The 16103-nt window shown below is 37.6% G+C and overlaps 2 protein-coding genes across 2 annotated transcripts; both read left to right on the top strand.

Annotated features, from left to right (window-relative positions):
* Window positions 1-1179: 1179 nt before the first annotated feature.
* On the top strand, window positions 1180-7820 carry LOC127647360 (myosin regulatory light chain 2, smooth muscle minor isoform-like). Its single transcript, XM_052131554.1, has 4 exons — window positions 1180-1251; window positions 4921-5135; window positions 5430-5591; window positions 6611-7820. Exons 2-4 carry the CDS (start codon window positions 4949-4951, stop codon window positions 6781-6783), a joined length of 522 nt encoding a protein of 173 aa, XP_051987514.1. The 5' UTR covers window positions 1180-1251; window positions 4921-4948; the 3' UTR covers window positions 6784-7820.
* Window positions 7821-8530: 710 nt separating this feature from the next.
* fastkd3 (FAST kinase domains 3) lies at window positions 8531-15996 on the top strand. The gene is made up of 7 exons (XM_052133642.1): window positions 8531-8578; window positions 10209-11635; window positions 11731-11819; window positions 14802-14976; window positions 15217-15286; window positions 15403-15517; window positions 15656-15996. The coding sequence occupies exons 2-7, from the start codon at window positions 10234-10236 to the stop codon at window positions 15752-15754; spliced, it is 1950 nt and encodes a 649-aa protein (XP_051989602.1). The 5' UTR covers window positions 8531-8578; window positions 10209-10233; the 3' UTR covers window positions 15755-15996.
* Window positions 15997-16103: the final 107 nt, after the last annotated feature.

Here is a 16103-nt window from a genome sequence, read left to right as displayed (position 1 = left end):
TATACTTCAGATATTTACTCATAAGAATTTCTAGGGGTGCCAGTAATTGTGGCCAATGTGTTTTGGAGAAAAATATTTATTTAATAATGAAATATTTCTCTGTCTTTCAATTGTTTATCTTCAATTAAAGGTTCGATTTTTGTGAATTTTTTGAATGAAAGATCAAAAGGATAAATATGGCAGTTTTTTTTTCTTCATATACTTCTTTGCTGTATTTACCAAGGGTGCCTATATTTTTGGCCAACACTGTATGTCTAACTGAAAATAACATAATAGAGAAACCACAGTTAGCTTCTTATTAATATAAACCTTTTAAAAAATAATGAAATTATAAATATAAAAATACATAAATATGTTCACACACAATATAATAAAATCATGGGTTTTATTAAAAGTATTCATTCAAAAAAATATTTATAAATAATTAGCTTATTTTTTAAGATTTACACATTTAAGTTTAATAAAAAAAAAACTCCATCAAATTAAATAGTGTAAATAATTCAATAATTTTAATTTAAATTAAAATAAAATGTATTTAATAAAATTTACATGATTTCGTTTTTTTATTATTATTAATTTTTACTAAAGATTACTTATTAATTGTTTATGAAATTTACGTAAATATACAAATAGCTTTTATAAAGTATCTAGAATATTTGTACTTTTAAAAACCATTAGCCATTCACGGGACATTTAAAAGTGATGGCAAAACGCATTTTGAACAAAACTCTTTATGTTGATAAAGAAAAAGAAAACAGGCCTACGTGGACATTATCCGTATACTATCCACACGTGATTGCAAATTAAATGTTTAAACCGAGGTATTTTCATAATTCAAACGTCGATTTGCTCTAATTGCAACTATCGTCACATTTCTCTATTTGCGCAGGATGAAAAACATTATTTCAGCCCTCATATGGTAACGTTAAAAAACAATTACGTAGGCAGAAGGGGGCGTGTCTGGATAAACTAACGTGGAAGAAAGGGGGGTTTCATAGTCAACTTAGTTGATTAATGAATAGGACCTCTTGAGAAAAGTACAGATATTACATAAAGAATGTTTTAATTTAAATGCCTTACGGTTTACTGTGTGTTGCGTTTCATTTTTGCTAATCGCAGTCTTTCATCTATGACCCCCATACTGTTGTAATGGTCTGGTCCGAGGAGGATCGCAGAAGCGCCGCTGAAATCCGGAAGTTTGGGCGGTGGTTGAACACAGCGGAAGACACAGCTGTCGATCTCGTTTGGAAGGTGAGACGTTTATTCGTATGTTGTTAATCTGTTTTCACGCGTTTTTGTTTTATTTATTAAACATATACGAATTATATACTTACGTAAAACATGCGCGCAGGGTGAATAATCGAGTTACTTTATGTGCTTCCACGTGTCTGAAATGGTCTTGGTTTTATTATTTATTTATTTAATCAATTTTTAAATCCTAGCATGTTATTCAGTTGCGGTATTTAACGATTCAACGTGTTTGAAATAGAAATTCAGCATGTTATTCATTGTGGCAGTGCAGTTTTTTTGTTTGCTTTTTTGGGTTGGGGCTTCCTGTGTTATCCTTATGGTGTGTTTGTTAGCGTTTAATCGTTTAAAATATGTTAAAAGTTGTTATAATTAATCATTATTATTTAGGCCACATGATTGGGATCTGCCCTCATTAAATTAAAGGTTCTATAAATACATAAAATGGGTCGCAGATGTAGGTTATGATTAGCGTCAGTGTAGTGCACCCTCGGTCACTGGTCAAATGTTTGTTGAGTTTATTGCGATTATTAGATGGGATTAATCCGTTTTTGTTCCTTTTATAATCGGGCTATGTTTAAGTAAGCCTTTGTAACTTGTGTGTTTTTTATTTTCTAACTTTAAAAGACTCAAAAAAAATTTTTAGCGATGTATTTTTGTATATGTGTGTGTGTATATATATATATATATTACACATTGCTGGCCAAAAGTTTGGAATAATGTACAGATTTTGCTGTTTCAGAAGGTAATTGTTACTTTAATTCACCAAAGTGGTATTCAACTGATCACAGAGTATATTCGGGACTAGGGCTGCAACTAACGACTATTTTAATAGTCGACTAGTCACCGACTATTGAAACGATTAGTCGACTAATCGAAAAATTATTAATTTTTTTTTTAAATTTAGCATGAGATTGCTTTAATTCTGTGGAAAATGATAGTAAACACAAGAAAGAAGGGGGTACTTCAATGAAAAATGCATATTTTATTGAACTTTGCTGCTGATAGTCCGATTCATACTAAAAGTAAATAAACTGGGCTATCATTTGTTGAAACCCAGCACCATCGACCATGGAGAGCGGCCTCATATCATAGATCAGCATCTGCAATACTGACTCAGTGAGGGCATTCGCCTGTTGTGGGGTGCACGTCTGATTCTTTTGCAGAAAGGGGTCCATGGTGGCTCTCTTCTTCAGACTGCATGCATTTAATTTAAAATACTTTTGTCAGGCACAGTTGGGCATAACGTTAAATCCTTTTTTTTTTTTACCGAAAATATGCTTATAAAATGTACAATGTATATCCAAAACAAAACGTATTAGCTTCCATGTTATTTAAATCTTACCGAGGCGAGTCAAACTCCGTTTCATTCAACTGTCCGACGTGCTTTCTCTTTAAATGTTCGTGCATCACCGAGGTGCTGCCGTGATACGCAAGGACTGCTTTGCAAACCATGCAGGTAATCTTTTTATTCGCTGTATCCAGGCTAAAATGCTCCCAAACTTTAGATGTTTTGGTACGCGCAGCTGCTGCGTTGGACCCCGCCATTTCTGTATGTTATCACTCAGCAGAGAAGCTAATGCGCATGTGCGACTCTCGGCAGAGATTGTAATGAAGAGAGGTGCCTCGGTCGGAAAACAACTTTGACAATGAAATTCATTGTCGACTATTTCTATTATCGATTTTTGTCGACAACGTCGACGAATCGTTGCAGCCCTATTCGGGACATTACTGATGTAAAGCACCATCACTATTTGAAAAAGTAATTTTTGATCAAATCTAGACAGCAGCATCACTCCAACACCTTATCCTTCAGTAATCATGATAAATTTATAATTTGGTTCTAGAAAATCACTTGCCATTATATCAAACACAGCTGAAAGATATTTGGTTCATTAAATGAAGCTGAACATTGTGTTTGTGTTTGTTTTTGAGTTGCCACAGTATGCAATAGACTGGCATGTCTTAAGGTCAATATTAGGTCAAATAAGAAACAACTTTGTCTAGAAACTCGTCAGTCAATCATTGTTTTGAGGAATGAAGGCTGTACAATGCTTGAAATTGCCAAAAAACTGCAGATTTCATCCAAAGGTGCACAATACAGTCTTCAAAGACAAAGCACAACTGTCTCTAACAAGGACAGAAAGAGATGTGGAAGATCAGATGTGCAACTAAACAAGAGGATAAGTACATCAGAGTCTCTAGTTTGAGAAATAGACGCCTCACATGTCCTCCGCTGACAGCTTCATTGAATTCTACCCGCTCAACACCAGTTTCATGTACAACAGTAAAGAGAAGACTCAGGAGGACTTATGGGAAGAATTGCAAAGAAAGACACTTTTGAAACAGGAAAACAAAAAGAAAAGGTTCGAGTGGGCAAAGAAACACAGACACTGGACAACAGATAATTGGAAAAGAGTGTTACGGATCTGAACCCCATTGAGCTTTTGTGGGATCAGCTAGACTGTAAGGTGCGTGAGAAGTGCCCGACAAGACAGACACATCTATGGCAAGTGCTACAGGAAGTGTGGGGTGAAAGGTCAAGTGTTACAGGAAGTGTGGGGTGAAAGGTCACCTGATTATCTGGACAAACTGACCGCTAGAATAACAAGGATCTGCAAAACTGTCTTTGCTGCACATGGAGGATTTTTTCACGAGAACTCTGAAGTAGTTTAAGACGTTCTGAAATTTTTTTCACATTGTAATAGTAAATATTCACATTATTAATGTCCTGACTAACATTGTGATCAGTTGAATGCCACTTTCTTTCCATAAGAGCAAAATCTGTACATTATTCCAAACTTTTGGGTGCCAGTGTATACATCAGATAAAGGGTTTTGGACCCATAAGAAAAGAGGAATTTAATAAAAATACTATCAGCTTCGATTTTTGCAGATAACCAATAGTTCAAAAAAAGCTACTATCGGCACCGATATATCGGTAGACCATTAATGTTAACCAGCTTGATATATTTGTGACATGTTTACATCTGCAGAATATGCAGCAATTCACATAAACCCAAATTAGGTTTGCAGGGCATTAAAATGCATGCACCTGGGCTGCGTTTCCCAAAAACATCGCAAGCATAAGTTGATCGTAACTAAAAAACTAAAATTTACTAGCCAATGATGATTCTTTCTCCAACATGATCGTAGAGGGTTGTCTTTCCTCACCGTAACGGGCACAGACATTGAAGCTACAAGAGTCCAAAATTAATAAAATCCCAGCTGTTGTTTGTGCAACCAAAGTCCCAAAAATAATGATTGAAAAATGAAGATTTGGTGCATAATACTGGACTTATAACTATAAACAGGACCCCAGAATACACTTGCATATTTTGAAATGGAGGCTTGGCTCATTACAGTTCTCTATATTTAAGCATTTACCAAATTAAGCTTTTTCTAACCTACATTCACTAGATTAAAACTAATGGCAACTATCGGCACCGATTAATCGGTAAAACCGATATATTGGTCTACCTCTACGTTGTACACATTTGCTTTTACCAAACCATCGGCAGCATCACATGAAATTATTAGATTTCCTGTCTTTTAATTTTGTGTTTGTATGTTGCTGAATGCCCAATTCAAGCTGCCCAAACTCTTTTCTGTCCTGTAAAATTCAGAAATGATTAGTGTTTGAGCTTGTTTGACATGTCCCTTGTTTCTTTAGCTCGCAGGTAAAGCCAAACTCAGCTAAAATGTCGAGCAAATGTCGCGCCAAGGGAAAGGCCACCAAGAAGCGCCCTCAGCGCGCCACCTCCAATGTCTTTGCCATGTTCGACCAGTCACAGATTCAGGAATTTAAAGAAGCTTTCAACATGATTGACCAGAACCGGGACGGTTTTGTAGATAAGGAGGATCTGCACGACATGCTGGCGTCTCTCGGTAAGGTTTCATCTGTTGCCTTAAAGGGGAAGTTTGAATTCTGTCATTTACTCACCTTCAAGTTGTTCCAAACCCATTTTCTTCCTTCTGTTAAGTCTAAAACGAGATGTTGGGCAGAATTGAACAGGCTGACAGCCTCAGTAACAATTGACGCACGAATGATGTACAAATGACACGTTTTCATTTTAGGGTGGACTAACCCTTTCAGTATATCAGTTATAATCCGTTATAAATAATGTTTTGTTCACAGAATGGTTAAATTCATCTGTTGTTCATTCCACTTTTTCACTTCAGGAAAGAACCCAGCAGATGATTATTTGGAGGCGATGATGACTGAAGCTCCCGGGCCGATAAATTTCACCATGTTCCTCACTATGTTCGGAGAGAAGCTCAATGGTACAGACCCAGAGGAAGTCATTCGTAATGCTTTTGCTTGCTTTGACGAGGAAGGAACAGGTACAAACTTGTCTTGACCCCATGTGGGCCGTTGACATTGGGCTTTCCAAATTGGGGAGAAAATAAAATAAGTAGCCATTTTAGAGGAAACCATGCTTTTACTATAGTAAGTAACCTTGATTGTAGTAACCAGTTGTACTGTACTATGGTTTCACTTCAGTAATATGTAGTCTGTAACCATCTTGTTTTTACTATAGTAATAATGTAAACATGACTGTAGTAGGCTAACCCCCCATGGTTTTAGTACAGTATACTGCATCCATGGTCCTCTTATAGATAAACCATGGTTAATATTGTGGTTCCTTACTATTGCATTGCTACAAATACTATGGTTCAACTATGACATCTGTAGTAAAACCCTACTAACCAAAAAAATATGATTTTTATTGCCAATGTCTTTGTTTTCCTGTATTATTACCATGGTTTCCTGTATTAGTACCATGATTAGAATATGGTTACTGAGGTAAAGCCATGGTATATTTATTGCGAGGGAACACAAAACCCCGCCCTGTCCTCTAGAGGGCGCTTTAGGTTACATCACCTGACTTTGATTTGTTGTGCAAGTTTTAAAAAATATTAATAAATAATATGGCCATATTCAAGAATTTTTAGCTTCTAATGAGACTTCTATTTCTTTTTTTAATGTCTCTATGGTTACGCCATTTTTTTTATTTTTTTTATTTAATCCCCTGAAAAATATCAAAATGACTTTTTAAAAATAAAATAAACATGTTTATCATAGTAGCGGTGTAATCAAGTAATTGTTTGGTGTGAACTGCATTATTCATTATTAATTGCATTATAACTATATATTTTTTTTTATTGCATTTGCAAGAAAAATAGCGTCACGTCAGTTTATGCTGCACCTATTGCATCACTGAATCTGTTTACAATTTATCACCACATATGACCGCAGTCTCCTAAAATAAATTATGCATGGAAAATATGAATTCACCTTTTGACGATATGATATTTATGAATTAATATGCATGTATGGAACGTTTGATTCCTTCCCTCAGGCTTCATTCAGGAGGACTACTTGCGAGAGCTTCTGACCACCATGGGCGATCGCTTCACAGATGAAGAAGTCGATGAGCTCTTCAGAGAAGCACCCATTGATAAAAAGAGCAACTTCAACTATGTGGAGTTCACCCGTATTCTCAAACATGGAGCCAAAGACAAGGATGATTAAACTGCAAACAAGCCCCGGTCATCTTGCTTTTAAAATCCCCTTTTAGGCTAGAGGAATTCTGCGCTGTCCCATGGGAACCTGACCTGAGCTTTATTATTGCATGTATGTGTATGTGAGAATTAAAGGAGCATTCTGTAGAAATCTCTTGGATAAGACCTAATATATGAATGAGTTATGATGCTGAATCAAGACAACGGTTTGGGAAAAGGTTGAGTCACTCTATTACCAAAATCCACCATTGAACTGTGCACCATTTTGTTTTTCTCTTTGTGGTGTTTGAATTTGGTTACGGTGCAACGTTGACATTTCAGTGTTTATTGTTTTTTTGATATATGCAAATTGTAACATTCCAGTGTAATTGTTAGGCCTCATGGTTAATAGGTGAAGGTAGTTGTATGGGTCTGATGGATCATAACTTTTTCATATATTTTGTCCATGTCTAGTCTATAATGGAGTGTAACTTTAGTTTACTTCTTGTTAGTCGGTAAGTTGTACGATCTCAAACCTCTAAGACAGGGTCTCATTTCTCTTTGTTAAAGACTAAAAACAAAAATAAATGTGAAAGTGTTACGTTTTAGGTGCATTCAAGGCCTGAGCTAACTGTATTTTTACATTTCATAATAAACGATATTTTGAATAAATGACTTATTAAACAATGTTTCTTGTGGGCTTTGCTTAGTTGATGTTAACATTGTAATTATGTTCACCAGATGTTTTGTGAAGGTTAGTAACTATGGTCTACTACATCTATTTAAAAGCACATCTTGAGAGAAAATGTTAATGCATCAAAAAGCAAAGCCATGCGCCCTATTGAAAAACTCAAAACTTGCAACACCCGTCCATTTGGATTTAAGACTGATGTGCTGCTTTCTTACATGCTCTCATCATTGTGTCTGTTTTCTTACTTTTACTCTCTCAATTTGAATCTTGATTTTCTGTCTAGAGCATTTAGACCTTTCAGAAACATGTTGAATTATTATTTGTCAATTCATGCTTGTACAATGAAGATAAACTGTAATAAAATTTGGCATAAATAATACTGAATTATTATAAACTGCTTAAAATAGCCATGGGTGAAACGACAATAACAAGAATATTTATTAATTATAATATAATTAAACAATTATAGTTATGAATATGTTAGTAATAAAAGAAATTATACAATCAATATTATACATTACATTATTTAAAACAATATTACTGCATTCTATATAAAATAATATATGACATATATGATTATAAGTCATTTATGAATATATGTTCAACAACACTGGCTAACATCAAAAACAAGAATGGTCATTATAGTATATAGTAATAAAAATGATTATTCATAATATATAAATAATAATATAATTTAACAAATTGGTAATATAATTTAACATTTAATATAAACTATAAAATACATTAATTCTATAAATTGTTGTATTATAAATAAAATAAATGATATAATATATATTAATTATTTATGAAATAATATAAATCAATGATGAATATGAAATATAAAAAGCATATTTCATTATTATAATTCTAATTTACATATGACATTTTTGGTCATCTCAATGTTTAATACAGAGTAAACAGCTATCTAAAATCTGAAACATTTGTTTTTTATTAAAATAAAATAAAGAATTCTTGCGTAAGTCAAAACAGCGGCAAAACGTGGGCGGAGTTTTGCTACCCTCTTTCTCCGCCCATGAAGACGGAATGACCAATCACAATTCAGCTTTTAGTGTTCATGCGCAGTTGTTACAGAACCATGCCGGGTTTGTGTAATCTGCACTGGACTGTTTCTGAGGTAACTGTTTTTCATTTCACCTCATTGTTCTGTATTTGTGTTTTTCATCATGACGCTTTGGTACTTACTTTGTCCCTTAATTGCCTCGTTGAATTGTGACTAGTTTATTTTCGATGTCACGCGCACTTTGCTATATAACATGCTATGTAACCGCTTGAGGTACAAGGGCAAAGCGTGTTTGATGCAACTTTAAGGATACTTTTTCTAATTCTTTTGCTATGTAAAATCCGCACGCCATGCCAAACTCAGTATAGTTATTGCATTATAGTAATTCATGAGATTTGGGAGGTGGAAAGTTGAATTGTCATGAAATTAAAAATAAAATCTAAAGGGTCCTAAAAAGTGCTTTATTATTTTTGCCAATAATAATAATACTAATAATAATAATAATAATAATAATAATAATATTCTGTCTTTGTCTGTGACATGCTTTTTGAGATTCACACAGCTGCTCTCGTCTTATTGAAAAAGGATTTGCAATACAGAGAGGATGTTGTGTTTCAAGAGTGGCACTCTTTTAGTTAAATCCTGCTGCATGTTGTAAAATTTATATAATTGATAGTAATCTTACTGATGTCTTGAAGCAATCACTGGAGACTCTTTTCACCATTTGTGTTCATCTTTAAAGGTGCAGTCAGTATTTTTTTCTTATAAAAACAGTTGTACTCCTCATGAAATTATAAGGGTAACTAAACCCTAAACCAACTTTTTTTAGTTAATGATCTGTAAGCATGGGGCTTTATTAGTACTGGTCATTGATTCAAGTAATTTTTTTGACATCTGTGTATAAAGTGTTTTAATTCTACAATATATGGTGTAAAAACGTCTGAGTGCTGCCCTCTTCAGGTTGAACGGTGGCTACTGCAGTTGAATTTTCCTATTGGCTGTTGCGGTACTTCGTGACGTAAGCGGTGACAGCTGACGTAAGCAGGTTCCAGCTCACCACGCCAGATTCATGTACATGTCGTCTTGCGACCGTGTGAGGAATAATAATAACATAGAGTCTGACAGCAGCTGTCAATTAATCCGTCACTACGAGTCTCAGCTGGTATTGTTGATTGTGTTAATAAGTTTTCCAGAGCGTTGCATTTCTGAAATCCTGAAAGCTAGATTTAGATATTGACTAACCGAAGAGCCACATGCGTCACTTATTTCTAGAATTAGCATAACTATTGTTTTTATGTGAATCAATAAAGGGACATATCTAGTTTTAGCATTATTTGTACTTGATACCTTTTTATTGTTGGACAAGTCAAAATAGCCTTTGGTTTTCAACCTCAGAAAATGGGTAAAATTTAACAAACTACAGATGGAGCCACATTGAGAGTCCCAAATCTCTGGGATTTAAGCATATAGGGCCTTAAAATTTAAGATACACTAAGAAAAGTTTGTTCTGAACCAGAATGTAGAATCATTTTAAGATATCTTTCATAATTCTGGAGTTATAGGCACTCCAACTTTGGAAATCAAGAAAAAAAAAGTGCCATTTACTCTCTACAAAATAATTGATTACTCCGTAAATATTGATCCATGGCATTTAATCTTTTGGCTTTTGTCGTCGTTTATGTTTATTTTTCACCAGTAAAAGAAAATGACCCATTAACCATGTTCTGTCTTTTGTTGTGACTAGATTAAGGATGTTGTAGCACTTTCCAATGGCCAAAACACTGGCACTGCTGCATTTGCTTAAGAATTTGGGAGCCCAAGTCCTTCCATCGCTTGTAGTGTGTCCGGGTAAGCGTCTATGCTTTCCCTGTCTTAGGACGTCCAGTGTTTACTCTCTCAGTCAAAGAGTATGTAACACAACACGAGACCCACTTTTCCTTGTCGCTGGACCCGTTCGCCCTTATCAAGAGCTCCTAGCCAGTGGAAGATGTCTTTCTTGGTTGCCCCACCTGACTTCCGATGAGGATCGGACATTTACAAACCGCTTGTCCTTCTGTACAACATCCCAGCAAGTTCTACGTCTTCTGCAATCTCACCCTGAGATCTCGGGTGCAGCATCAGCTTCTGTCCTGCACCAATTGGCTGACTTGGAACAGGATGGTGCCTGTGGTCTTAGGAACCCACAAGTCCTGCTGTCAGACGTGGCTTTGAACAAACTTTGTCACAAACTTGAGCATGAGTCTACCACGTTGGAGGATGAAGTGGTGGTTCGAGCTCTGCTGGGCTGCACACGACTCTACATTGACCCTTGGAGTCGCCTGGTGGTAAGGCTGGTGTCCGAGAGTCAGGAGAGGCTGGACTCGGGACGGTTAAGTGTTGAAGCACTCTGTGGGTTAGCGAGGGCTTTATTTGCAATGGAAGGGCCTGACTGTGGAATGCTAAAACAGGCTATGACGCAGCTTCAATATAAAGACCCAGCACGATGGAACACAACACAGCTAGTGGCTGTTTATTGCACGCTAGCGTCTGGTTTGGGTGAGGATAGACGCTACTTGGAGCTTCTGAATGAAATGAATGTTCAAGCACTCCGATTAGCACACAGGATGGACTCGGTTGCGGTTAGTGAGATTTTAGGCGCTCTAGTCAAGCTGGGAGAGACGCAAGCAGTGCCACTAGTTATTGCGCTCTGCAAGCAAGCTGTCCGTCATGTGCAAAACTTTGCAGATGCAGAACTGACTGTAGTTTTGTCTGCACTTATGCACTACGGACACAGCGATCACTTTCTCGTGGAAGCTCTTGAGCGCCACGTGCCTAAGATCACCTTCAATGCTCAAGCAGAAACAGTAACCAAGGTGATGCAGTTTTTTGGGCGACGACGCATTTTTTCTCCGCCTGTTTTCAATGCAGTGGCTGAGAGTTTCATGTACCGTGCGGAGGAGTATTCAACGTGGCAGGTGTCACAACAAATAGTAGCTCTTGGAGTTTTGGGATACGTGCCGCCTGACGCGGGGAGATTATTCCGAAAGGTGGAGTCTGTATTGCACGCCCGATTTTCGCAATTTCAGCCCAAAGCTCTTCTAGATCTACTGCATGCCTGTACTCTGCTACAGAGGTACCCGTTGAACTTCGTCTCAAAAGTCTTCAGCCCTTACTTCATGCAGCAGCTACAGGGTAAGGAAGCAAACATGTCTTCGTTTATACAGTACCATTTCATAAAAACTTTCGAAAACGGATTTAATAATAACTTTCTACTTCCCATTACACAGCTGAACAGGGCAGCGGAATGGATCGCACAGTGCTCGCTCAGCTCACCCAACTCTACATGACTGTGAAGCTGGAGTGTCCGTTCTATAATGTGAGTGAAAATGCATTGTTTACATTAAAGGGCCGTTCACCCAAAAAGTTTGCCAAGCCTTCGGACACCGCAAACACGAACCTTCATAGAATATTCTTGCATATATGAGTATAATGAGGCTTTTCCACTGCACGGTACAACTCGACTCAACTCTACTCTGCTCGCTTTTTTGGGGTTTTCCACTGTGGATAGTACCTGTTACTTTTAACCTCGGTCGAGGTTCTAGTGAGCCGAGCCGATACTAAATGTGACGTCAAAATCCTGCAGATCACTGATTGGTCAGAGAGAATCGTCGCTACCAGCGTCACTGGATTTCCGACACGTGACATCAACCCGCTAGTTTTAAAGTTAGCAACAGCGATAGTAGTATAATTTGTTCACGCAACTTTCGAATTGTGAAAAAATAAATGGATGTGTGCAAAATCACGCCATGGTCAATAAACGAGGTACAGACGGTCCATTCGTTAGCGATGAGCGAAACGAAAAAGTCTCTCAGGAAGTGTCTCGGCTGTTGGCCGCACACGGCTGCCACCGGGCCTACCAACAGTGTAGGGAAAAGTAAATTTTTTTTTAAAGTGACTACAGAACCATGAAGGAAATGTGGAAGTGGTTCCACCAAATGGACGCTATCTAAACCGGCGAGTAATGTGAGGGAGAGTGCCACGATGGAGGATGGTACGTTTTGTTATGTTAACTCTATACTCTGCTTGAAAGCTTCACTTTATTTAGTTGACCGGCTACTGGAAGCTTCTAAAACAACCAGTCCAATTTAACGGTTACACTTGAGTAAAATCACCATGCTACAACTGCTTTATGCAGCACAATGAGCTAGCAGCTAACAGCTAGCAGTCGTGTTATTGTTTTGGTCAGTTTGTGTTGTGTTTAAGATGATGTCACGGCAGTAGAGGCGGTGTAACTATGACGATCAGCCTATAATCCCACCCACGTTGATGCGGCACTAAACTGCAGTGGAAAATGCAAGCTCAGAAAAGTAAAGTGAGTAGAGTTTAGGTGAGTCGAACCGTAACGTGCGGTGGAAAAGTGCCATAAGTAAATGGAACACAAAATCACTTTACGGCCCCAAACATATTCTACACAAGTATAAAAATGCTTCTAGCTATGCAAGCTCGATGAATGTGTCAGTGGATTCCGAAATTCATAATGCAATACAAGGTCATGTTGCGTTATCAGCGTTGCAACAAATGGCACTATAGAGAGCAACAGTGCCTGTCCAGTTTTTTAGCCGTCTTGGATCCAGAACAGAGGTGCAAAAACTATATATGCAAGGTATGCAATGCATTGGGGCGCCCCGTAAATGAAACGCTCGACAGATAGATGGGGCTCAAAATGAATGCTTATAATGGACAACACTCCAGCCCCCACCCCCCCACACCCCGCTCAACAGATACATGGGGCGCACAAGTTAGTTTTGCATATACACTGGGTAGCTGTGCCCCTGTTCCAGAAGGTTTTCCTTCATAAGAGTTTTAAGCCATGATCCAAACCAACCAGATCAGAGGTGAATCACAACATTGCATAAAAAAGTCAAAGGTACAAGACTTTGTACTTAACGTCTTTAATGAGGGAATGAACAACAATCCTGTAAAGCATTGCAAATTATGTAATCGACTGTAAAAGTATATCCATTTTTTTGGGATTATGAGTATAGAAGCAACATATTCAGGTAAATACAAATATAAAAGTAGCTTTGAGATTGAGGGAGATGACTTGATTGTGTCATTCACAGTGCATCATGGGAGTGGGCGGTCGCTGCAGAGCTCGTTTTGCACAAATCGTTTGCTCTGATTGGTGGATGCTTTCTATTCAGGATCATGGGTAGTGTAGTTCTTTACCAGAAATTCTGCTATTAAAGGATTAGTTCACACAAAAGTTTTAATTATCTCAGGATTTACTTTCACCAGAACTGAAATGAAGATTTTTATAAGCACATTTCATCTCTGTTTGTCCATACAATGCAAGTAAACGGATGCCATCAGTCTGCTGGCTGTTTGACGGTGCAAAAGGCATATATAAGCAGCATTAAAGTAATCCACATGACTCCAGTCGATTAATTACCGTCTTAATTAAGGTTTAAAGTAGGGCTGTCGATTTAATGCATTAAGTCAGTGCGATTTACTTATATAAAAAATACCTCATTAAACAAATGAATGCACTTATTCATGTCCCTGGACAGCTATATGGAATATTCCAACCATCGGAGCAATTCAAGCTTGTACCACCTGTTTTCAGCATGGGGCAGTAAGCGAAACGCCAGCTGTTTAGGCAACGCGCAGCTGTGCAGAGGACAAACCGCACTCAGGCTTGCGTGACACTAGCGACTAGGGCGTGTACTTGCGTTCAAAGTGCACAGCTGAACAGAGCACAATTCTGAAAACTGGATCGAGTGTTTCTCTAAGATTTTATCTATGACACAGCGACCAAAAAACACTGTGTTTATGACGTGAAGCAACCAAAGCGCTCTTAAAGCATCCCTCTGATACATGTTTACATTGATGCATCCACAGAAAAGTCCCTAATATATCAATCTCGGACAGATTGACGAATTCAATTTGCAAAATGGATTGCTGTGGACTGTATAGGTAAATGATAGGCTTATGTTCAATAATATAAAGACACTTTTTGTATTGTCTTATCAATCAGATGTGCTACTGTCATGGTGGAACAGTTGGAAGGAAATTTTGTTGACATGCTTATAGCTAACTAGCTGAATAATAATATGGCCATTTAAGGGCAGAGGCATTTGAAGATGAGTCGATCACCCCCTAGAGTACTGAGGTTTGTTACCATGCCAGTAACGCAAGAATGCATGTACAACCGACCACAAACTTGCAATGCGTTGGCACATTTGTGTCTGCATTGGCGAGCTTGTGTTGAGTATATTTCTGTCCATGATATATTCATGTTGCTTGTTTACTCATAACCAACAATGTTTGCTTACAAAATGCCTATACGTGTTTGAAGGGTCCACGTCTGTCGCACAAGTTTCGTGTGAAGTCATTTTTGGCCCCAGGAGAGTCTCTGGAGACTCCGGTGGAACCTCAACTGGACAACGCTGTGAAATCTGGACTAGTGGATCTGCTGGGAGCTCGATCTTACTTTGCTTCTAGAGTACTCACTTCGTATTGCTATTCAATAGGTATACCATAAATCCTGCAGGTGAAGTTTGGTTATAAAAGTCTATTACAGAACTGCTCGCGCTAACACAGTTTGACAATTTGTCCTTGTACACTACCTACTCATTCTTTTTGCCAATTTTCCACATTTTATTCTACAGAATGTATTACAAGCATTAGGGTTAGCCTAAGGCCCTAGATCTGGTAATGAATCTCTGTGATTGCATATGACCGATTGTTCTGAATCGTCTGTCTCTCCTCAGATGTTGAGATAAAACTAGACGAGGAAGGATTTGTGCTGCCTGCTCGCCATATAGATGAAGCCTGCAAGAGGTAATGCATGTCTGGCTATTTGCTTTTAAAGCTTGTAGTGAAGAGGCACTGATATTTATGGTGTGTGAGAATGTTTGCATGCACTTAACTTAATGCATGCATTTGTGAATCATCAGAATCGCTGTCTGTATTGATGGGCCAAAGCGCTTTGCTGCGAATGCAAAACAGCTTCTGGGAAAGGAATCTATTAAGCAACGACATCTGAGGATTCTGGGATATGATGTTGTCCAGGTAAAACAACCATTGAGTGTGTACGCATGGTTTAACCCATTACTTTTACTTTCTTAAAGCAATAGTTGAACCTACTGTCCATTTAGTAGGTTCAAACCCAGTGCATTTGCCAATACAGTCTGTTTTTGTCCCCTCTAGATTCCTTATTATGAGTTTGAGAAACTCAAGGACAGGAAAGAAGTTGTGGAATATCTTCACAAGAAGATCTTCCCTCACAGCTACAGACTCAGCTGGTGACTACTGGATCACCAAATCCTATCCCACATCTAACTTCTATTTCTCCTGCATTCAGCGGACTCAACAGGTCGAACTTTTTCTCCAGAAACAAAAACATTTGAGTTTTAGATTTATTTTTAGCTTTTTAAATCCCGAGGCAGTTGCACAGTTGTTTGAAATGTGAATTATCATAATAAAAGCAATACATATTCTTTTGATTGGCCGTTTCTCCAAACAAACTGCTCACATTTCTTCTCATACTTTTCAGATTGGCATTATTCCATTTACGAGTCAATTTGTTGCCAAATTTCAACCATATTGCAGCATTATGAAATGATAATTCCACTGTAAATGATCGTTAAATAAATTA

This window comes from Xyrauchen texanus, chromosome 1 (assembly GCF_025860055.1).
Source record: "Xyrauchen texanus isolate HMW12.3.18 chromosome 1, RBS_HiC_50CHRs, whole genome shotgun sequence".
Classification (NCBI taxonomy): domain Eukaryota; kingdom Metazoa; phylum Chordata; class Actinopteri; order Cypriniformes; family Catostomidae; genus Xyrauchen; species Xyrauchen texanus.
Note: the sequence above shows the minus strand (reverse complement) of the source record. Positions and strands in the feature narration are given on the sequence as shown.